Here is a 23,002-nt window from a genome sequence, read left to right on the forward strand (position 1 = left end):
GGGGGCGTTTCCAGCTCTCCAGGGAAATCCAATGCCAGGGCTGCTGCCAGGGGCCAGAGGGTCTCAGCAGTGCCATGCCAGTGGGACTGGGCACCCTCTGCCCAACCTGCCCCTAATCCCACCAGCCACTTGCTGGCACACCATGTGTGGCACAGCCTCTGCTGCCATGTGGGAGCTCCCATGGGATCGTCCCTGGATGAACCACATGTGCAGCCCCAGCCCTGGATGATCCAGGGGGATCAGGAGAGGCCCTGGCTCCCCTCATGCTGCCTGTGGGGCAGCTTGGAGCTGATACTAGGCTGCTGCCTGCTTTGCCATGCTGCCTCTCTGCCCTGATGAGGTTGTTCTCATCAAGCCTGTCTCTGGACAAGGATGCTCCTGGGTGAGACCATTTGCTGGCTAAGCAGGGACTGTGCCAGGGAATGGTGCTGGAGGCAGAAGGATGAGCCAGGAGAGACAGCCCACACTGGACCTGGCCACCATCTGCAAGGCCAGATCAGGGGCAGGGGCCAGGCAGCAAGCTCCTCCTGCCAACCATGGGGACAGGGCTGCCAGATGGACTGAGTTCCATCACAGGGGTCCCCATGGTGCCACTGGGTCAGGTGCCTGTCCTGCCTCAGCACAGCCCAGCCAGGACCCCCATGGTACCACCAGGCAGGTGCCTGTCCAGCCTCAGCACAGCCCAGCCAGGATCCCCATGGTGCCACCATGCCAGGTGCCTGTCCTGCCTCAGCACAGCACAGCCCAGCCAGGATCCCCATGGTGCCACCATGCCAGGTGCCTGTCCTGCCTCAGCACAGCCCAGCCAGGACCCCCATGGTGCCACCAGGCAGGTGCCTGTCCAGCCTCAGCACAGCCCAGCCAGGACCCCCATGGTGCCACCAGGCAGGTGCCTGTCCTGCCTCAGCACAGCCCATCCAGGACCCCCATGGTGCCACCAGGCAGGTGCCTGTCCAGCCTCAGCACAGCCCAGCCAGGACCCCCATGGTGCCACCAGGCAGGTGCCTGTCCTGCCTCAGCACAGCCCAGCCAGGATCCCCATGGTGCCACTGGGTCAGGTGCCTGTCCTGCCTCAGCACAGCCCAGCCAGGACCCCCATGGTGCCACCAGGCAGGTGCCTGTCCTGCCTCAGAACAGCCCAGCCAGGATCCCCATGGTGCCACCAGGCAGGTGCCTGTCCTGCCTCAGCACAGCACAGCCAGGACCCCCATGGTGCCACCAGGCAGGTGCCTGTGCAGCCTCAGCACAGCCCAGCCAGGATCCCCATGGTGCCACCAGGCAGGTGCCTGTCCTGCCTCAGCACAGCCCAGCCAGGACCCCCATGGTGCCACCATGCCAGGTGCCTGTCCTGCCTCAGCACAGCACAGCCAGGACCCCCATGGTGCCACCAGGCCAGGTGCCTGTCCAGCCTCAGCACAGCCCAGCCAGGACCCCCATGGTGCCACCAGGCCAGGTGCCTGTCCTGCCTCAGCACAGCCCAGCCAGGACCCCCATGGTGCCACTGGGTCAGGTGCCTGTCCATCCTCAGCCCAGCCAGGACCCCCGTGGTGCCGCCGGGCCGGGTGCCCACCCTGCCTCAGCACAGCCCAGCCAGGACCCCCGTGGTGCCGCCGAGCCGGGTGCCCACCCTGCCTCAGCACAGCCCACCCAGGACCCCCGTGGTGCCGCCGAGCCGGGTGCCCACCCTGCCTCAGCACAGCCCAGCCAGGACCCCCGTGGTGCCGCCGGGCCGGGTGCCCACCCTGCCTCAGCACAGCCCATCCAGGACCCCCGTGGTGCCGCCGGGCCGGGGGCCTGCCCAGCCTCAGCCCATCCAGGACCCCCGTGGTGCCGCCGGGCCGGGGGCCTGCCCAGCCTCAGCACATCCAGGACCCCCGTGGTGCCGCCGGGCCGGGTGCCCACCCTGCCTCAGCACAGACCATCCAGGACCCCGTGGTGCCGCCGGGCCGGGTGCCCACCCTGCCTCAGCACAGACCATCCAGGACCCCCGTGGTGCCGCCGGGCCGGGGGCCTGCCCAGCCTCAGCCCATCCAGGACCCCCGTGGTGCCGCCGGGCCGGGTGCCCACCCTGCCTCAGCACAGCCCAGCCAGGACCCCCGTGGTGCCGCCGGGCCGGGTGCCCACCCTGCCTCAGCATCCCGTGGCTGGGCACGCGGCGCCGGCGCGGGTGCCAGCGCGGGGCGGGCTGGGGGAGGACAGCGGAAGATGAATGAGGGAGTCGGGAGGCTAATGGCATTGTCTGGAAAGTAGGTCGTGTGCTGAGCAAAAAGATATTTATATCAGAGCTCGTTCCTCCGCAGGAGCTCCTGAGCCGGGCACAGCCAGCACCACGAGCCCGTGACCGTGGCCCCAGCACCCTGGGGTGACCCCCCCAGCACCCCACAGGACCCCCTGCCCAGCTCCACACCTGGTTCTGCCATCCCGGGTGCCCGCAGCCCCCCAGTCCCAGGGTGGCAGCGCCAGCGGGGGGCCAGGATGCACTGCCCAGGGGGTGGCACTGCCAGAGGTGAGGCTATACTGATGGAGCCAGAAGTGAGGCTGTGCCACTGAGCTCTGGGTCACAGGGTCACAGAGCCACAGAGTCACAGCGTGGCAGGGGTTGGAAGGGACCTCAGGAGATCACTGAGTCCAAGACCTAGAGAAGGTCACACAGGAGTACATCCGGGTGGCTTTGGAGTGTCTCCAGAGATGGAGTCTCCACCACCTCTCTGGGCAGCCTGTTCCAGTGCTCCATCACCCTCAGGTTAAAAAAGCTCCTCCTCGTGTTTCGATGGAGCTTCTGATGTTCAGGTTTGTGCCTGTTAGCCTTTGTCCTGTCACTGAGCACCACTGAACAAAGCCTGGCCCCTTCCTCCTGACACCCACCCTTGAAGTATTTATAAGCATTGATGAGATCCCTCCTCAGGCTGCTCTCCTCCAGACTACAAAGACCCAATTCTTTCAGTCTTTTCCTCAGCAGAGAGAGGTTTCACTCCCCTCAGCATCTTTGTAGCCCTTTGTGAGTCCATCCCTGTTCTTCCTAAGGGTGGAGAGACAGTGGAACAGGCTGCCCAGGGAGGCCATGGATGTCCCCTCCCTGGAGGTGTTCAAGGCCAGGCTGGATGAGGCCTTGGGCTGGTGGAAGGTGTCCCTGTCTATGACAGGAGAGTTGGAAGCAGATGACCTTTAAGGTCCCTTCCAACCCAAACCGTTGTGTGATTCTTGAACCAGGTCCCCTCCCTCACACTTCCAACTGTCCCAGAGAAGCTCAGAAGTTGTCCCAACAAGCCCAGCCAGAGATGGCCTCTGCCAAGAGGCTTTGTCCTCGACTCACAGAACTGCTTTGCTTGGAACAGACCACCAGATCACCAAGTCCAACCACCGACCTAACCCCATCGTGGCCATTCAACCACGTCCCAGATTGTCCCCTGTGCCCCTCCACCCCAGTGCTGTGTTCCTCTGCCCCCATCCCTGTGCTACACCCGGGCAGCCCCCCCAGCAGGGAGCAGGCTCCTTTCCCACAGTAGCTGTGCTGGCTGAATTTACAGCCTCGCTCAGGGTTATTAATAATAATGGCCTCCCTCTTAAGCAGGGCTTTCATCTGCCTCAGAGCCCTTTCCAGAGGACGTCTGCAGCATCATCACCATTTCAGTCTTGTTTCAGCAGGCAGGAGACTGGGATGGAGAAAGGCACAGCCATGCCCAGCGCCGTGCCCAGCGCCAGGCGGAGGAGCTGAGCTACGCGGCCACAACGAAACAAAACAACCCAGGAAGCCTGGAAGGTGCTGCCCCGATGGGCTGCAGCCACCACGCCTGGGCTGGTGCCCGTTGTGCTGATTTACACCAAGGGTGAGCCCAGGCTCCACTGTGCCAATAAATCCACTCCAGGCAGCCATAAACCAGCGCCACCGCCCCGGTGCCTCGCGGCGCTCCCACCGCAGTGAGGGACGGAAGGGGCAATGTGCTGCCAGCCCTGCTCACACCCTGGGCCAATAAATCCCAGTCCTGTGCCGGCAGGGACACCCCCCAGGGTGGAAATCCCTGGTGGAAACACAGCTGGAGGGGTGGGGGGTAGCGCCAGGCATCCATGGGAGATGCCAGCGAAAGAGATCTAGGAACAGGGCAGGGCAACAGCCCGTGGGTGGCCCTGGTCCTGTGCCAGCAGGGAGGCCTCCAGGGTGGAAATCCCTGGTGGGGGGGAGCCATGGCTGGAGGGGTGGGTGGGTGGCACCGGGCATCCATGGGAGATGCCAGCGAAGGAGATCTAGGAACAGGGCAGCAGCCTGGGGATGTCCTCAGCACGCAGGACCCGCAGCAGCCACGTGGGACTTAGGGACATCCCCGAGCCATCCCCACGCGTGTGTGTCCCTGGCAGTGCCCACCCACCACCACCACCACCACCACACCCCCCCCCCGGGCAGCACCACGGTCTCACCGCCGCGGGCCACAGCAGGGCTCTGCCGGCGGATTTATTTCCCTGTAAAAGAGCTTTGATCTGAAGTTATTTTTTGTTTACTAGCAACAAGGTATTGTAAATACATCTCTGCTGATAATTATAGAGCCTGGGCGCTCACCTTCATCTCCATAAACCATCAGATGCTACAATTTGCCTGATTTAATGAGATTGGAGGCTGATAAGCCGCTGAGGTAAGCTGGAAGCGTAGAGCAGGGAGGGGGGTGGGGGTGGGGAGGAGGGAAATGATTGCAAATGTGCTAAAAAACCGCCTTCCTCCTCCTCCTCCTCCTCCTCCCCCTCCTGCTGCCACGTGCCCAAGCGAGGAGTGTTGCGCCCAAGCCCAGGGCCCCCTGCCCCGCTCGCCGGGTGGGCACCGGCTGCGCCGCAGCGGCTTCACGCCGGGATGGGCATTTAGGGCAAGGGCAGCTTTTTATACAATTTACCTCATTAAAACTCCAAGAGCTGAGAGCAGCACCGAGGCCTCACCAAGCTGCCACGGGGCTGTGGCCAGGGGCGCTGCCTTGGCACACGCCGTACCCCGTGGGCCCCGTGCCGGGGAGGGCAGACAGCGTGGCACCGTGGCCCCAGTGCCAGGCTGGGGCACAGGCAGGTCCATGTGCGTGGGTACAAGCCCCTGTGCCGGCAGCGTGCGTGGCTGTGTGCCCGCAGAGGTGCGAGGATGGGGTCCCAAGGGGGCTGCGAGGGCACTGCCCAGGGAGGTGTGCACACTGGCACCCTGCATGCATCTGCAGCCCTGCCTGACACCACTGGGCATGCCAAGGATGAGCTGGGGGATGGGGGTCAGTGACCAAAGTGGAGTTGCACACCCAATGCCACCCACCTGCGTGGGCATGGCCCTGCCCTCACCCTGTCCCTCCCCACAGGCGGGGGTTTGTGCAGTCCCACGGTGCAGGTCCCTCTCCTGCAGCGCTGGGGGGAGCTTGCCTGGAAAGCAGAAGGCTCCTCCCGGTACCGAGCACCGCCGTTTCCACAGCAACCTCAGAGGCCCTCAGCTAGCACCTCGCTGACGAACCTGTGCTGGCAGCGTTCCTGGGGGACACCCAGCCCTTCACCCCTGCCCATCACCCCTGCCCATCACCCCGGCCTTGGACCGTGGCACCCTTTCCCCCAACTCACCAGCCCTGGGCGGGTCCTGGGGCTCACCCACAGCCCCCCACCCTGCACCATGTCCCCCAAAGGGCACAGCACCCCCGTGCCAACTGGGACGTGCACCCCCAAAGCACCCCCAGACAGGTACAAGGAGCTGGCAGTGCCCTACAAACGTCAGGCTGACAGGTTAATTAACTTCCCTCTTCCTCAGGACATTATCAGATGGAAGGAGATGTCACCTGAGACTGTTAATTGGGCTAATTATTCCACTTTCAGATTTTAAATAATTAGTTACCGTTGTCTCCAGACTTACTTCCTTCATTTGCTGAAAAGGTCAAAGTGATTCCCAGCTCCTGAAACCCTCGAGACAGGGGTGGAGGGGCTGCAGTGGGGGCCCAAGCACACTAAGCCCCCCCTGCACCAGCTGGGGACACTGTGGGCAGCATGGTCCCCACCACTGCTCTGGTGAGGACTCACCTCCTGCTCACAATGGAGCTGGCAGGAGAGAGATGTCCCCTGCCTTGACAGTGACAGGAGGAAACCAGGAGAGAGAAGGGGAGATGACAGCAAGGGGTGAATGATGGGAGAGCAGGAGAAGCCTGCCTCAGTCCCTTCTTGCTTCCCTACACCAAAAGGGTGACACCTGCTTCAGGCTGAGCCACAGCAAAGTCCCCCAGCAGTGCCCAGGCCCCCTGGAAACCTAAATCCTCCTATTCTGAGGTTGGACTCCCCAGGTGGAAATCTCAGACAGGCATTTCCAGCCACCCCCCTGCAGGACCTCCCAGCTGCTGGGCACCGAGAGACCCACCATTGCCACAGGGCACAGGGCAGGAGCGTGGGCAGCACCCACCCCCCAAAGGGTCATGGGGGCTACAGCCATGCCTGGTGTCCATGGGTACCCCACGGGATCCACCCACCACCTCATCTGAGCATGGGCAGAGAGGTGGGTGCCTGCCCAGGTGGCACATCTCTGGGCAGAAGGACAAGCAGAAGCAGCTCAGCCCCCAGCCTCCTCCTCCTCTCCAGGAACACCATGCTTCCTCCCAGCCTTGTCCCCGCTATTAATAGCCCTCACTGGCCTCCTCGGGATCCATTTGCATATTTGATTGCAATCCGGGGCGGGGCAGGGCCCTTCAATCAGCTGCTCCCGCAGCCTCATTTGCATGCGTTGACATTTTGTACCGGGAGCGCTTGACACCGGCTCCGCGCTCGGGGAGGTGGCTCCAGGGGGGTGGGGATGGCTGCAATGTCCCTAGTTATGGGCACACCACATCGCCCACCCCCTGCCCAGCAGAGTTAGCAGCACACCTCCAGCCTGCCCCAAACCCAGCAGGGGTGTGATGGAGCCTTGGTGCCCTGCCCTGCTCCCCAACACTCGCAGCACCCTGTCCCCGTCAGACCTGCCCGGCAGGACAATCAGCTGTGCCCGGCGGCAGAGAGGCTGTGCCCAGCCCGGCAGGCAAGGCCGTGACTTGTGTGCCTATCCCGCCAGCCTCGTCTGGAGCTGCTGCACATCAAAGGCCAAAGGCAGGCCGAGATGTCCCCAGGGGAGCAGGGAGGACCTCGAGCCCCACGGTGCCCGTGGGCACCCCCAGGAGGACTGAGGGTTTGGGCCATGCATGGGGCTGGGTGGGCAGTGCTGGGGGCGTCAGCACCATGGACAGCGCCCACTGCTCAGCACCATGGACACCACCAATGCCACCACTGCCACAGCCACCATGGCCCTCCCCATGACCACTGCCACGGCCACTATGAGCACCACAGCCACTATGGCCACAAGTGCCATGGCCACTATGGCCACCACAGCCACCAGAGTCAGGGCCAGCTGGCAGCACACGCCACAGCCAGCCTCCTCGCAGCCCTGCCACCAGCTCCACTCACAGCCCCGGGCCAGGGATGCGCCAAGGCGGCGTCAGGAGGAGCAGATGCGTCCAGGAGCTGTGTCCCAGGACGCCCTTGCTTGGCCCCCGGCTCTTGGCACCACTTGGCAGGGAAAAACAACCCAGGGTGAGGCGTGGGACTGAGCTAGAGGATGGCAGGGATCGGGAAGGGCTCTGCTACTTCCCCTGCTCCTGCCTCAGTTTCCCCTTCAAGAAACCTCAGTGGATAACACAGGTTCATCTCCTGGAGAGGCAAGGTGGTGAGGAAAAACCAGGGAGAGGCACAGAGGGACCTGAGTGCCACCGTGACAGTGCCAAGAGTGAACCAAAGGCAGGCAGGGAGGGCTTGAGGCACAGATGTCGGCACTGGCTGTGCTGCTCCGTGGCAGGGAGACTGGCTGGCTGGCAGGTAGATGGGGCTCCCGTGCTCCAGCCATGGGCCAGCACACTGTGACACCACAGAGAGTCTCTGTCCCCACACTCAGAGGTGCAGCCCTCTCCTGCTCCCCGTGCTGCCGTGGGATGCTTGGCTTGGCCACCCTGTTACTCAACCCCCTGCTCTGTCCTCAGGATGACAGAGGGCAGGCAAATGAACACCCACCCATGGGGGGCTCCAGTCAATGCCATCACGCCCCCCCAGCTCTAAGCACATAGAAAATCCTCTCCCACATGCAGCCACTCCCTTCTTGTCCCCACAGCCAGCTGTGGACCCCAGCGCTTGGGGACAGCCAATGAAGAGCTGGGCTGGGAGCAGCAAGGTCTCACCTGCCTCATTCAGAGCAAACAGCCACCATGGGACCGCTGTGTCCGCAGGGCTGAGCTCACCTTGTCCCTAAGGGTGAGCTCAGCACAGGCACAGACCAGCCTGTCACCTGTAGCGTGCACAGCCCCTGGCCCCCAGCCCCAGCAGACACAGCCCCCGGCCCCGCACGGGGCTGCAGGGAAAGAGAGCAGAGACCTCTGTGCTGGGAGCTCCCAGTCCCGGCCGGGCGAGCTCCAAGGCTGTGCCCAGGCTTGTCTGGTCGAGGGCTGGCCGGGAGCCATCTGCTGCACACTGAAACGAGGAGGTAGCTGCCAGGGAGGAGGACTCAACCAGGAAAGGGCTAGGAGAGGCTCTGGCTGCCTGGGAGACCCTTGCTGTGCCCGGGCTGGGGGGACTCAGCTCCCCCTCCCAGTGCACCAGCACCGGTACCGCTGGGCACAAAGTGGGGGTCTCCTGGGAGAGAGGCTCTGCGAGGCATGAGGCCCCCTGCGCCCGGCCAAGCCCACTCCCCTCCCACCCAGCAGCCCCTTCTCCTGCCGCCACTCACCCTGCCGCTGCCGCTAAGCCATGAAGTTGCCCATCTGGGCTCGGCAGGAGCCGGAGGACGGAAAGCAGCGCGGCGCTGACCGGATTCGCTCTTTTCCTGCTAAATCCCCACGGGCTGCTCACGCCGCGGCCAGGCCACGCAGCGAGCGGCTACCGGCCCGGCTGGAGGCATCCCTGAGGTCACGGCCACCCAACGGCAGCCCGGCGATAGCCAGGCTCCCAGCGCCTGGGCCACCGCCACCACCGCCACCGGCACCTTTCCAGTCGACAAGAGGCGGTGGCGGAGCCGTCGCCCCCGCACGCTTCAGACACACCCACGCGCGCTCCCCGGCGCGCTCCAGCCACCCCCGCGCACCGCCACGCACCCCCGCCGAGGGGCTGCCCACGCCAGCTGCACCCGCGGGTGCCCACGCACCGCCCCGCACGCACCGCCCCGCTGCATTGCCCTGTGCCCACGGACGGGCAGGCAGACAAGCAGTCCTTGGCTGGACGGACACACGGCTAGGCAGGTCTGGACGGACAAACGGCCAGGCACATCGGGACAGACACACAGCTTAACACACCTGGACAGACAGACAGCTCCACACGCACAGACAGACAGCCCCACATGCCCCGAAGGACACATGCCTGCTCCCTACCACTGCATCCCCCTGCACCTGCACAGCCCCACAGCCACCTGCACACAGTTGCTCCTGCACTGCTGCAGCTCTGTGCACCCTGCACCCCCCTGCTCCCACCCTACACCCCCCTGCTCCCACCCTGCACCCCACTGCTCCTACCCTACACCCCCCTGCTCCCACCCTGCACCCCCTGCTCCCACCCTGCACCGCCCTGCTCCCACCCTCCACCCTCCTGCTCCCACCCTGCACCCCACTGTTCCTACCCTACACCCCCCTGCTCCCACCCTGCACCCCACTGCTCCCACTCTGCACTCCCATTGCTCCCACCCTGCACCCCCCTGCTCCCACCCTACACCCCCACTTCTCCCACCCTGCACCCCCCTGCTCCCACCCTGCAGCACTCCCACACTCCCTACCCCTCACCACCATCCTTCACCCACCCACTCCTCTGCACCTCCCAGACACCTGCACACAGCCCCTCACCCCTGTCAGCCCCCCATGCACCCTGACATCCCCACCCAAAGAGGACCCAGAGCAGAACGGAGTCATGACACGGAGCACCAAGACCATCCCTTGGCTCGGCTGCACCATTGGCACCAAGAGCACCAACCTGGAGTCCAGGGACCAGCACAGGGCCTCACCCCAACTCACCAGCTGGGGATACTCCACCTGGCCAGGTTCCACCACCATAGCAGGGGACAGCCACATGGCAGACACGCAGCATTTTCCCAGTTAACCAGTTCACCATCCCCAAACCAAGTGGCACACTGTCTCCAGTCCCACCACAGCCCCTACAGCCCCTTGGGGAGACAGAGGGCACCCCAGGCTGAGGCCACAGTGCCAGGGATGGGACACCAGCAGGTCCCCCAGCAGGCACCACACTGGGACTCGGTACCTTCAGCTTCCACAGCCCTCTGGCTCAGCAGCGGCACCCCCACACGCCCACGGCCAGGCTGTTCTCCCATCCACTCTGCCCACCAAAAACTTCAGCTAATTCCCAGCCAAGCAGCTCCCAGCCATGCCAGAGGATTGGGCCAGGCAGGCAGGGAGGCTTCTGCCACTGCCTGCCACCCAAAGCTGCCAGTTTTAGGCCAAACAGCCCCGTGGTGAAATGAGGAGCACTGGCAGCCACGCCACAAACATCTGCTCCTCCAATGGCATCGTGATTCACAGGCTATTAATTGGGGGTTGGCAGCACTGGGATGTGTTTGCATCCCCTGGCTTTGCTCAGAGCCACAACTCGCTGCCCACAAGGGCTGAGTGCCAAGCAAAGAGCCAAACCCAGCAACACACCAGCCGTGCACTGGCTGCAGCAGAGCTGTGCCAGGATGGGCACACAGGACACAGTGCCCAGCTCCTGCACCCGCAGCCCAGCTCCACAAGACCAGCACAGAATGAGCCCCAGGAGAACAGCAGCAACAGTGCTCTGGGCTTGCCAGAAGCAGCTGGCACTGTGGGCACAGCACCACTGGGCTCAGTACCAGCAGCACATCACCACGGGCACAGCACCGTTGGGCTCAGCACTGCTGGCACGTCACCATGGGCACAGGACTGCTGGGTTCAGCACTGCCAACACATCACCACCACACCACCCAGGCTGTGGTGGGGATGCCACCTGCTTTGGCTCCCACCCAGCTGCACGTGGCATGGTCTGTGGGTGCTGCTGATGCCACTGCAAGCGCCCAGCTCCAACCAGCTCTGGGTCTCTGTAGGGCCTCCCGGATGCCTCTGTGAGCGGTGCTGAGCCGCTTGCTCCCTGGGGTGCTGGGGAAGCACGGAGTAGCGCCCTGCTCGGGCAGCACCAGACAAAGGCTGCCAAAGAAGCCTCCTCCAACGCCAGCCAAGAGAAATGTGAATCCAGAAAGCTGATTAGAAACCATGTCATGGCTCCTTCCCGCTCCAGCATTTGGGGAGGAGTGAGCCGGGCTGGGGCCGGGGGGGCACGTGGCAAATTTAATTAGGATTGAGGACAGGTTGGAGGAGCACTGACATGGGAGCTGCAGGAGCACAGCTGCTGATGGGAGGGGGACACCAGGTGCCCGCAGCACACCCGGGGAAAGTACAAATTAATTCTCCTTAATCTGATGGGCACAGGCTCTGCGGCCACGTGCCACCACCAGGGTGGCAGAGGGCAGCCCGGCCTGCCCATGGCGGCTGTGCCATCTCCATGCTGCCCCTGGGCACTGGGCAGGGCAGGTGGAGCAGGAGGGCTCGATTCTGCCCAGCTTTGGGGAGGTGAGTGTGGGGTGCTGAACTCAGAGCCTGGGCTGCTCCTTGTCTCCTGGGGCTGTCCCCCAGTGCTGCTGCTTGTCCAGGGAGCAGGCACCGCAGGGCCATCAAGAGAGCCCTGATCCTGAGGCCACTCTGGCAGTAAAAGCCTCACACGTGGCTCTTGGGGCCAGCAGAGCCCTGGGGCCACCCCGAGGAGTCCTATGCAGGGTTGGCAGTGCTGGGCACCATTCTTCATAGAATCACAGAATTGTTTCAGTTGGAAAAGCCCTGTGAGATCATCCAGTCCAACCATCAACCCAACACCACCATGGCCACTACACCATGTCCCCAAGTGCCACGTTTGCACTGTTCTCGAACACCTCCAGGGTGACTCCACCACCTCCCTGGGCAACCTACTCCCTGTCCCCTTGCCTTCTGCTGGCACCTGCCATGCCCTTTGCACCTGCACCATGGGGGTGTCCTCCCCTCTGTGAAGGGGACAGACTGCCGTCTCCATCCACCCCATCAGCTGGATGTCCCCTGGACACATCAGAGGCGCACCCCCGGCCCTGCCGGCGCTGCCCCGGCCGCCGGCACGTCTCGGCTGCTATTCTTAGCTCTCCAGCGCTGCGCTCTCCCGCCAGTGGCACCGTATTTTACTATTATTGCTGCCTGCCAACATCTTGAAGCAGACAGCCAGCATCCTGGTGGGGCTTCCACACCCCTGGTGACCTGTCATTCGGTCCCTGCCGGGCCCTGGTCCTCAACCGGCTATTTCAGGAAACCCAATTTCATGGGCAGAAGGAGCCCGTCCACAGGTCCACCTCCCAGAGCCAGCTCCGGGCTCCTCGTCCTGCTGCTCAGATCCAGGTTTTAGCTTCTCCCGGCTTGGCAGTCAGGGCCAAGAGTCACCTTTGGCTCCAGATCCAAATTTCTGGCTGGGTGGGATCCAGGGTTTCAGAACAGCTTGTCAGAGAGACACAAGCATCTGCAAAACCTGGAGCCGGAGCCTCAGCACCAGAGCCAGCAGCACCAGGTGGGCACAGGACCACAGTACAGGATCTGATCCTGCCCTAATGGGTGGGCAGGCCCATGGAGACCCCCACACAAGTACAGCCACCAACTCCACGGCTTCTGCACAGGCTCTGTGTCACACAGATCCTGGCACAGCTCTGCCTCTGAGCTAGTGATGGGGGGGGGCTGAAGGAAAGGCCCCCCCCAGGGACCCCCACCCTGGGCTCCCCACTGCCCACTTCTCTCCCCATTCCTTGCCCAGACTGCTAGAACCAAGCCCAGCAGGAGCACTGGGAGGGCCAGGTGGTGCTCCTCCAGCCCACACCACACAAGCCCTGGCACTTAGGAGGGAGATTTGAGAATCAAGGGCTCAGCACCAACTCACCCAAGCTGGATGGGGCCCACCACGATTGTATTATCCCATTCCTTGCAGCAGGGATGCCTGGAGCTGGTCCTGGGGTCCAAGCTCAGTGGGGTATCAAAGTCCAAGGCAGCCCCAAATGTGGCTTGTGCCTGCACTGCCCTGTGTCAGTGCTGTCGCCACCCCACAGCCAAAAGGTCCCTCTGGCTCAGGTGCTCCACACTCATATTTGTGGCTATTTCTCCCTTCCTTGCCCTGCCGGTGCTTGAGCAATGCTCTGCAAGGCTGACGTGTCCCCTTCCAGCCCCCTGAGCATGGCCCTGCCCATTCCTGGTGGCCATCCCCTGCTCCATGCCCCAGCAGATGGGGTCCTCGAGGGCCAGGAGATGCAAACATGTGTGGGAGGACAGTGGGAGTGCAGGGGCAAGGAAAGGAGATGGATGGGAACCGACATCCATCTCCTAAAGGAGAATCTGCGCTGCCGGCCAGATCCTGCCCTCATTTACACCAAGGAGGCTGCCTCCTCCCAGCCCAGGCTGCCAGAGGGGCAGCTTGCACACAGCAGCCTGGCTCTGTCCCCTGCTGACTGTTTGGGGCACAGGGAGCAGGCAAGGACCCTGCCGGCAGTGTAGCCCTGTGCCCCATGAGGGAGGTGACGTGCAGGGCTGGATGTCATGGGATGGAGGGGGACCAGTGGTCCCAGTGCCAACTTGCTCTGCAGGTTCAGCATAGGGTGGAGAGATCAGGCTGGTTCCCCCAACACCCAACCATCCAGGAGGCAGAGGCTTACAAAAGGGGACAGACCCAGAGCCAGGCCCCCCAGAATCTGCCCTCCTTGCCGGCAAGCCTGGGCTGTGCCATGGAGCCTGGGTGCACGGCAACAGCCACAGCTCGGCTCAGGCGCTGCAGCAGCTCCCAGCACCTGCTGGCAGCCCCGGACCTGCACAAGCCTAGCCAGGACGTGGCCCCCGCACCTAGCAGCAGCACCCTTTCTGCCCCCCAGCCTCGCAGGATGGTGAGAGGGGAGACTACCAGGCTGGGGAGGGGTCCTGGGCCTGCCAGACTCTAGCCTGAGCCCCCCGCAGCGGGATAGCAGCAGGCTGGCTGGTGTCACCTTCTTGGGTGGGGGGGCTGAGAGCTTCGACCCCCTCCCCAAAACCTCACACAGCTGGAAGTGGGGAGTGCCCGCGGCCCTCTCCCGCACCCGCCGACGCGATGCCCCCAGCCATCTTGCCAGCTCCCCCGGCTTCCCCCAGCAGCCGCCCGCCGGCAATAGATGGTCCCCGGGACACGCGTCCCATCCCCCGGCATGGGGAAGGGGATTGTCCCGCAGGGCCCCAGCGCATCGTCGGGGACAACCCCACCGCTCTGGGCACCGCGGATCCCCCGAGACCAGAGCCCCCGCGCCCGCCCCGTGATGCCATCCCCGGGGGACGGCAGCATTGAGGCACCGACCACCCCCACTCCTCCCCACGACACCCTCCGCCGGCTCTTACCCCGCTCCCGCCGCCTACATCCTCCAACCGCCGCCGGGCGGTTCCCCGACGGCCCGGTCCGGTTGGTACCGGAGGGGCTCAGTTGGGCTCGGTCGGTCCCGGCTCGGCACCCCGCGGGTGGGAGCATGCGAGTGGCGGCGGCCCCGCAGTGCAGCGCGGATGGTCGCGGAGCGGCGTGGATCGGTGCGGAGGCGCCGCGGACCGGTGCGGATGGGCGCGGATCGGATCGGCGCGGATCGGATCGGTGCGGATCGGATCGGTACGGATCGGTGCGGAGCCGCCGCGGCGCAGCCAAGACACGGCGGTGGATTTTCCCCGGGAGTCAGAGCGGGCGGCGGCAGCGCAAGATGGCTCCGGTGCGGCTCTGCCGCCGCCTCCCGGTACCCGGGACCCCCGGCGGGGAGCAGCCGGGACTGGGCTGGGAGGAGCAGGGACCAGGGAGCTGCCGCCGGCGGGCTCTACCCGGCCAGGATGGGCTAGCGCTGGGATGGGTGGTACCCGCCCGTGGGCAGCCAGCTGGGGCACACTGGAACCCATCATCCACGCCTGCCCGTGGCAACCAGGGTACCAGGATAGCCCTGGGGTACTGGGACAGCCAGGGGCAGGGTGCAGCCCCCAGGGACCTAGCTTGCTGCCCATCCACTGAGCCCTTCATACCACGCCCTGTAATTTGCTAATAATAATAATTATTATTATTATTATTATGGTATGCCCGGGTCAGAAGCTCAGCAGAACAATAACCTGGTTAACACCTCACTGTGTGCAGCTGCAGGAGCCATACCATGGCATGTGCCCAGCCCTGGCACCATGCTGGCCTCAAAGGTACCTGCCATGCCACTTGCCAGGCCAAAGCAAAGGGGGACACAGCCCAGACAAGCACCTGGAGCAAGATTTTAAGCAGCCAGGTCCTGATGGTTTATGTCCATGTCCCAGTCATGTTGGCTGTGTTACCCAGCAGGATGTGGGCAGGGGAGCAGGGTGCAGCTGGAGAGCAGCACACTGTGGAGAGTGAGGCTGGACCCAGGCCCTGATCCCAGCACTGTGGCTCTGCGGAGCCACCTCCATCTTGGGGCACTTTGTTCAGCCACCACCACTGTTGCCCCTCTACTCTTCCCCAGGACACTCCACCAGAACCACAGCTGGGGCAGCTCACAGTCCTGGCATGCAGAGATCCCCCCCAAAATCCCTGCTGCCCCCCCGGGGGCGGGTGAGCCCCAGCTCTCACTGAGCCCCACACTGCCGCCAGCAAAGCTGCTCCTGCTGCATGCAGGGCACAGAGCTCTGCCCACCTCCCTGAGCAGTTACATAAAAGGATTAACATTTCATATGAACTTCAGAAGGGGAACAAGCAGGTGGTCGAGGAGGACTGGGCCAGGGCTGGGTGTAGAGCAGAGGCACCGTCAGCTGTGTCCCAGTTCTGCTGAGATGTGGCACCATGGCACATGGAGACCAGCTCCATCCAGCCCAGCCCATGGGCACAGCTGCATCGAGCCAGAGCAAAGCACCTGGATGCCATGGGCACCCTGGCATCCTGCAAGCCCTTGCCAGGTTAACTGAGCTGTGGTGTCCCTGAGCCACAATGGCACACCCCAAGGACTCTGTCCCCCTGAGGTCTGCCCTTACCCTGCAGTTTCCTCTTCCCACTGGCAGCTGGGCAGTGGTTAATAACCACCACCGACAGGCACAGCCATCCCATTACCACCCTGCTTGTGCTGTGCCAGCTGTCCCTGGGGCAGCCTATCTCCTCCTTCCCCATGCCACATGTCCTTCCCAGACACCTGTGGGTTGGAGGGTGCCAGAGATCAGCCCTGTGCTGGGGTGGTGAAACCCTCAGGTAGGGACAGCTGATGCACCCACCAGCGTCCCTGTGCCCCAGAGCCCATGTGGCTGCCACCATCCATCCACGGCTCCTGTCTGTGCAGTGCCAGGGAAGGAGGTTGTGGTGGCAGCAGGAAGGAGCCAGGGCTGGGAAAACACCATCCTCCCACGCTGCCACCCACGGCCCTGCGCCAGCTCTGCCGCCCACACATCATGCCAGGGCTCGTTGGGAAAGTGGGTGGCAGGAACAGGGCTGGCAGCTGCACTGTGCCCACCATGGCCACACATCTGCGGGCAGGGGATGGGGCAGGGGGAGCAGAGCCCAGCAGTCCCTGGTGCAGGATCTTCCCTGGAGAAGGATCCTGCTGCAGGGGGGTGGAGATGGGGTGCCAGGTGATGTCCCATGCCTAGGTTTGTCTCGGGGTGCAGGGGCAGCTGGCACTGGTGCCTGCCAGGAAAGAGATGGGGGAACCCTTTGGTTCATTAATTTTTAATCCTGACTGAGGCAGGAGGGATGAGGCTGTGAGACCGGGGCACACTGCAGGGTGGGACTGGCCACAGGCCCCCCTTTCCACCCCTTCCCCCACCAGGCAGTTTGGCTCATGCCATGGGTGCCTTTCATCAGGCTTGTCCCCATGGGAAGGAGACCCCCAGGAAGGGACAGCAACCCCCGGGCATCCATCCCTGTCCTGTCTCACCGTGGCTCATCCTCTGCCCTCCTGGTGCCTGTTTTCACAGGAGGGCAGGATCCATGCATGACCATAACCACAGGCAGAGCAGAACAGAGGTGGGAGGAAGAGGGGAGGGCTGCACGAAACCAGATCTCCCTGCAGGCTGCTCCCCACCCCAGCCAGGTGCCAGGGACCCCATCCTGCTGGGACAGAGACATCAGGGCAGCTAGCAATAGGGCTTCGGTGCCCACCCCACTATGAGGAGGCGAAGGAGGAGGTGCGGGCACCGGGCACGGCGGGGGCCGGCGGGGGCAGCGGGAGGCAGCGGCCGAGCTTGCGCAGGGTCCGTGCCAGGTCGGCGCGGAAGCACCGGATGGAGAAGCAGTAGACAAGAGGGTCGAGGCAGCTGTTGAGGCTCAGCAGGGCCACGCTCAGTGCGTGCAGCACATCCAGGGTGGCAGGGGGTCCGCAGGGTGGCACAGGAGGCTGGCTGCCCACCCAGGGGGCCAGCGTGAGGTGGTAGGGTGCCACACAGACCACGAAGACCAGCAACATGCCCAGCACCATGGCGCGCGCCTGCTGCCGGTGGGAGCCTGGCGAGGCAGCGGTGGGCACAGAGAGAGCCCTGGCAATGGAGGCGTAGGTGCCCAGCACCACCAGGAAGGCAGCGCCAAAGAAGGCCACCATGGCGTAGGCGTAGAGCCGCTGGCGCCCGTGCTGCTCGAAGCAGGCGGTGGCACCGGAGCGGGCAGGAAAGGTCTGTTGGGCAGCCAGGGTGGGCACGGCACAGCCCAGCCCCAGCAGCCAGGCCACGGCACAGGCCAGCGCGGCTCCCCGGCGCCCCGTCAGCGGCAGCCGGCGCCGCGCCGCCCGCACCGCGCAGAACCGGTTGAAGCTGATGAGTGCCATGAAGGTGACGGCGCTGTAGGTCGCCAGGTAGTAGGCAGCCCCTGCCAGGCGGCAAGCGGCCTCGGAGAGCAGCCAGTCCCCCCCAGCCAGGTAGTAGGAGATCCAGAGGGGCAGGGTGAGGTTGAAGAGGATGTCGGCCAGCGTGAGGTTGATGAGGTAGATGCGGATGGCCTTCCTCACCTTGCCGTTCTGCAGGAAGACCAGCAGGGCCACCAGGTTGCCCGGCAGCCCCACACACAGCACCAGGCAGTAGACGGCGGGCACCAGCACGAACTGCACCGGGTCGTCGGGCACACAGTCGTCAGGGTGCCCTGCTGGCAACAGCCCCGGCGCCGAGAGGTTCATCCCAGGCTCCTGCAAAGGTGAGGGGACAGTCAGTGGCACAGCCCCAAACAGCCTCCGGAGGACAGCAGAGGAACAGTGACCCGGGCAGGATGGCCTCTCCAGCTGGGCACCGGGGGCATCACCAGTGGGGATGCCATCATCTGCTAGAGGGGCTCAGCTTCCAACAGCTCCTCCCAGGAGACAAGAAGCTCCAGGATCTCCTCCCAGCCCAGCCCCAGCCCTGTCCCCCCACACCACCCAGCCAGGGCTCCCTGGGGAGTGGCAGGCACAGCTGCACCACAGCCAAGGGGCAGAGCCGTGACCGGCAGCACCCGGAGGTGCTGCACTGGCTCCAGCTGGCAGCTGTGGGGCTTAACACCACCCACACAGCCGCCTGCCTGCTGGGGCCACGCATCCCTGTCCTGCTCCCAGCACCCCAAATCCCCGCCCTCCCCCCCCCCCCCAGTACAGCCATGGAGAAGCCCTGGAATGGAGAGGCATGGACAGGGAGGTACGAGCACCCTGTGTCCCCCAGCCCTGTTCCAGGCAGGTTGCCACCCTGCTATTTGCTGGTCCTGACCATGAAAACAACAGATTGTGCTGCAATGGCTGCATCCCTGGGCTGCAGCTCCTTCACCTCCCATCACTACCTGCCCACACCTCTCCAACAGCTCTGAGTCACCCAGAGGGTGTTTTCCAGCATGGCAGGGTTGGATGTGGCACACCCAGCACCAGGCTGAGAAACAGGGCATGAGCTCCCCTGGGAAGGGATTCAAGGCTCATCTTGGTAGGCTTCAGTTCTTCAGAGTCAGTGCAGACACCCCCCAGGAGCCCCCAGCTCCCTCCATGATCCCACTTTCCTTTGCCCTCCCCCATCCCTGTTTCCACAGGGGTTTGTTTCTTCATCTCACCCACATCAAGTGGGTCACTTACCCCACTGAGTCGGGCTGAACCAGCTGTGTCCTCTCTGGCTGCTCCTCACTGTCTGATCCAGCCAGGCTGGGGAAGGATTTATGTGTAGGGGGAGGCAGGGGCCACCCGACCCACCCACCCTTCCCATCCCAAGCCCCCTGTGTGGGGTAGTGCCTGCAGGCAGCACCTGTGTGTGTATGTAATGGGGGATTCCCAGTTTGGAGCCACGCTAAGACCCCCTGCGCCGGCTGCCTGGGCTGGGGGCATGTGAGGGGGGCTGGGCAAGCTGCTGTCGGCACGGCTGGCCCCCCTCACATGCCCCCAGCCCCTTTTAGGACCATTTCCCAGGGCCCTTTACCCACCCACGCTGGGATGAAAGTGGTGGAGGGGTCAAGTTTCTGCACCCAGCAGCTGGAGAAAAAAGGGGGATGCCCTGAAAGGGATCAAAGCTGGAATCTGCCTCCTCTCAGCTCTTAGAGCTTTTGTTGGCTTCAAAGTTGGATTTAGGGGGAGCAGCTTCACAGGGTCACCCCCAAACTCTGTGAAAATCTGACTCACTGCTTTTGTATGGCCCTGCAATTTGTGCATGCTCCTTTGGTGGAAGGGGCTTCAGGTCCTGCTGGGGGTATGAGGGTGTAATATCTGCTCTGCTCACCCCAAGCTGGCCAGTCTCCACCCACAGCCATCCCAGCCAACCTGCTGGGAGATGCGGCTTCAAATGTGACCTTTGGGTTCATCCTGAGTGGACCACGTTGGCTGTGCCCATCTAGGGTGGCAGAGGGGTGCCTGTGGATTCAGGATCCCACTAGGGCAGGATCCCCAAAAAGCATATGGCTGCTTGGGAATGAATTTGGGGAGGGGTCATGCTGCCACTGCCACCCCCTGGGTGTGCAGCAAATGACCTGGCAACATTGCTGAGCAGTTCTGGGTAGCGCCCACCCCCACGTGGGCTTCCCCCACCATCTCTTTGCCTCCACATCAGCTGCTGCCAGCTTCTGCCTGTTCTCAGTCCTTGTCCTCAGTAGGCAACCAGGATGTCCAAGCCCAAGAGACCCCCTCAGCCCCCTGGGCTCAGCATTAGGGAGGCAGAAACAAACAGGGCAAACAAAACATGAAAAACAAGAGGTTTTATTCCAAAATACAAAAGCCAGCAGGAGAGCAGAGCCAGCCCCAGCCCGGCTGAGCCCCAGGAAGAGCTGGTCACCTTGTGCAGGTTTAACAACGGAGCTGCCAGAGTGGTGGCAGTGCCACGGTGGTGCAGCAGCCCCAGCAGTCCCACAGCACCAGCCTGGGTCACACAGCGTGGGGACAACCAGCTCCAGGATCCCTGGCAGCAGCAGGAGAGGCTACACCATGCAGCAGTCCCAGGTTACCTCAGAGGGTACGATGATGTCCTACAAAATGCTGTAAGGGCATCTCCTCCTGACAGCTGAGCCAACCATCCTGCTGTGTGTCCTGCCACCCTTCCTGCCACCCTTCCACCCCAGCCATCCGTCCTGCCTCCTGTCACTCGAACTTGGGCTTTGAGGGGGGCCCATACCCACGGATGTTGAGGAGCAGCAGGAGGCCGAGGCAGAGGGTGGCAGGGGCACACATGGCCAGGGGCTCCCGCAGCACCAGCAGCGTGTAGATGGCACCTGGGTGAGGAGAAGAGCGTGGGAATGGCGGTCCCTGCCCAAGAGTCCCCCCAGGCTCCACACGGGGTGGCAGCTGCCCGCTCACTCTCACCGATCATGATGACACTGAGGATGAAGTTGCTGATCTCCTGCAGGAGCTGGGGCCCGAACGCCAGCAGCAGCCCAGCCACCACCTCCACCCAGCCCACCACTGCCAGGTACTGGCCTGGCTCCGGCGTGAACCCCAAATCCTTCAGGGGAAAGACCTCGGCGAAGCGCACGAACTGCGACTGCTGGAAAGGCAGGAGGGGAGTGGAGCAGCTCTGAGCCTGGGGCTGGGGGGCACAGCCCCTCTGGTGGGGTCTGCCCTGCTCAGCCCTGCATGCCAAGAGACTTAGACTCATGCCTCAATGGGCTCAGCCACTGCTCACCCCAAAAGGCCTCAGGCTTGCTCACCCCGAAACAGTCAGCCCAGCACCCCAAGGGGCTCACCCCACCACCCCAGCCTGCTCACCCCCCGAACCCAAGGGCTCAGCCTTGCACCTCAGCACCCCAAAACCCCAGTAACCCAACCTGCTCCTCCCCACCCACGGGCTCAGCCCCGCAGCCCCGGGGCTCGGTGCCGCCCGCCCCACAGCCGAGCTCACCATGTGCCGGTGCAGGTCGGCCGAGAGCTGCTCCGTGAGCTTGACGGCGCCGGTCAGCAGGAAGAAGAGCCCGAGCAGGACACGCAGGACCCTGAATGCCGCCGCCATGGCGGGGGACGCGCGGCCGGGCGGGGCCGGGGGCGGGTCGGTTCAGCACGGCTCCGCTCGACTCTGATCCGGGCCCTGGCCTTGGCGCCGGTCCCGGCCCCGGCTGCCGCAGCAGAAGTAGGGACAGGGGTATCGCACAGCCATAGGGTGCTGCGAGGGCAGGGAGTGCTTAGATCAGCAGCGTCACCTCCCCAAACCCCTGAGGCTGCGATCTCCGCGCCCCGGCCAGCACCGTCCCCCCACCAAACGAGAGCTGGGGGCAGGGGGGAAACGTGGAAAAAAAAAACCAGACAAAAATCCCAAACCCCACAGCTGGGGCTTCATGAGGGGGTCGAGCCCCGTGCCAGCACCCACGAAGGGTCACCAGCTCCGGGCGGCCACAGTGCGAGGGGCTGCCCAGACCCTGGCACAGGCAGGGGTGCAGGCAGGGCTGCCATCAGCTCCTCGGGCTCGGGCAGCTGCGGCGCAGCTTCTCTCCCGGCACTGGGGAGACTGCTTTGGGGTGACGGAGGCGGCTGCCGCCCTCCCCGCGCTCCCCGGGCCTGCGTCACCATCTGCGCCAGCGCCTGCCTCGGCCCCCGGCACACGGCCAGGCTCCGGAACGCGGCTGGCGAGCGGCAGGGCCCAGGGGAGTGCGGCGGCACTGACGGCAGCAGCGTTAAGCTGAGCGGAAAGATTTTTGTTGATGCCAATAAAACATGAAGGAGCAGGAGCTGTGTCCCAGGCACGGGGGGCACCACCAGCTCGGATCAGCACCGACCCCAGCACAGCCGTGCAGCGTCATGGGTGTGCAGCACTGGAGCTATTTTTACCCCTGGCAACACATCGGTCCCCGGCTGTTCTGCGAGAGCTGCAGCTGAGGAGCTGCTTGCTGTAATTTGGATGATAAACAGCAACAGGCCAGGGGAGGTTACAGCCGTTCTTGTCTCAGATAACCCCCTGGGGGGGGTTAAGAGGATTCAAACACAACCAAATCCTGCACAACGAATGGCAGCAACTCGGCTCCCTCACACCCACAGCACAGGGTCACGGCTTCAGTGCGCTGGTGGTACCGCATCTCAGCACCGCTCCCGGCTTTCTTGTTCCAGGGAGAACACACCCACCACAAGCATCATCTTTCAGCTAAAAAAAATTGCCTGGTTTTCAGCTCTCAAAGCGTGCTCTTTCTCCCACAGCACATTTCACCCCCACTGCAGAGCTGAGTCGGGTCAGGAACAGGACAGAGGTTGAGGTTTTGGGCAAACAGATTGAAGTTCTGTTTGCCTTCAGGAGGCCAAGGCCAGGGCTGCTCCCGACTCTTCCCCCACCCCTACCCCAGGATTTCTGCCTTTCTCCCAAACATTCCATCAGCTTCGTTCCCTGCACAATCAGACCAGGGTTTGAGTTGCAGGGAGCTGGAGCAGGTGAAGCGTATTAGCCTGTTGAACACTGGAAACACCTTCAGGTTGGAAACCTCACATAGGAAGCAGCCCATGCTGCCAGAGTGGAAATGGGGACATTCATGGAAAAGAAAATTTGGGGGGGAGGAGCTGCATAAGCCTGCAGGCGGTGTGAAGACATCC

General features: G+C 63.7%; 3 protein-coding genes across 7 annotated transcripts in view; all 3 read right to left on the reverse strand.

The window, feature by feature from the left end:
• Nucleotides 1-14,670, reverse strand: part of DLGAP3 (DLG associated protein 3) — a 32,880-nt gene extending 18,210 nt beyond the window's left edge. For 4 of the 5 annotated variants that reach the window (XM_068159311.1, XM_068159310.1, XM_068159308.1 and 1 more), the window contains exon 1: nt 8,735-8,986. The gene's annotated coding sequence lies outside the window, so the exon portion shown is untranslated. Of the gene's footprint in view, nt 1-8,734; nt 8,987-14,435 lie in introns of those variants that run through there. The other variant, XM_068159307.1, reaches the window with a different exon arrangement.
• A 2,472-nt stretch (nt 14,671-17,142) lies between these two features.
• On the reverse strand, nt 17,143-18,178 carry LOC137451467 (platelet-activating factor receptor-like). The gene has a single exon (XM_068158926.1). It carries the CDS (start codon nt 18,176-18,178, stop codon nt 17,180-17,182), a length of 999 nt encoding a protein of 332 aa, XP_068015027.1. The 3' UTR covers nt 17,143-17,179.
• Nucleotides 18,179-20,181: 2,003 nt separating this feature from the next.
• On the reverse strand, nt 20,182-21,942 carry TMEM35B (transmembrane protein 35B). The gene is made up of 3 exons (XM_068158927.1): nt 21,333-21,942; nt 20,798-20,978; nt 20,182-20,706 (listed from the first exon to the last, which is right to left on the reverse strand). Exons 1-3 carry the CDS (start codon nt 21,438-21,440, stop codon nt 20,576-20,578), a joined length of 420 nt encoding a protein of 139 aa, XP_068015028.1. The 5' UTR covers nt 21,441-21,942; the 3' UTR covers nt 20,182-20,575.
• Nucleotides 21,943-23,002: the final 1,060 nt, after the last annotated feature.

The sequence above is a fragment of the Melanerpes formicivorus genome, unplaced genomic scaffold (genome assembly GCF_026170545.1).
Source record: "Melanerpes formicivorus ecotype bairdi unplaced genomic scaffold, bMelFor1.0.p_v2 SCAF_45, whole genome shotgun sequence".
Classification (NCBI taxonomy): Eukaryota; Metazoa; Chordata; class Aves; order Piciformes; family Picidae; genus Melanerpes; species Melanerpes formicivorus.

Bases quoted from the DNA above. Each gene is read 5' to 3' on its own strand.
- LOC137451467 (XM_068158926.1), bottom strand. From the start codon at position 18,178: ATGAACCTCTCGGCGCCGGGGCTGTTGCCAGCAGGGCACCCTGACGAC.
- TMEM35B (XM_068158927.1), bottom strand. From the start codon at position 21,440: ATGGCGGCGGCATTCAGGGTCCTGCGTGTCCTGCTCGGGCTCTTCTTC. The intron at 20,979-21,332 runs GTGAGCTCGGCT...CTGCCTTTCCAG, and splicing joins CCGACCTGCACCGGCACATG to CAGTCGCAGTTCGTGCGCTT. The intron at 20,707-20,797 runs GTGAGAGTGAGC...CTCCTCACCCAG, and splicing joins CCTCAGTGTCATCATGATCG to GTGCCATCTACACGCTGCTG.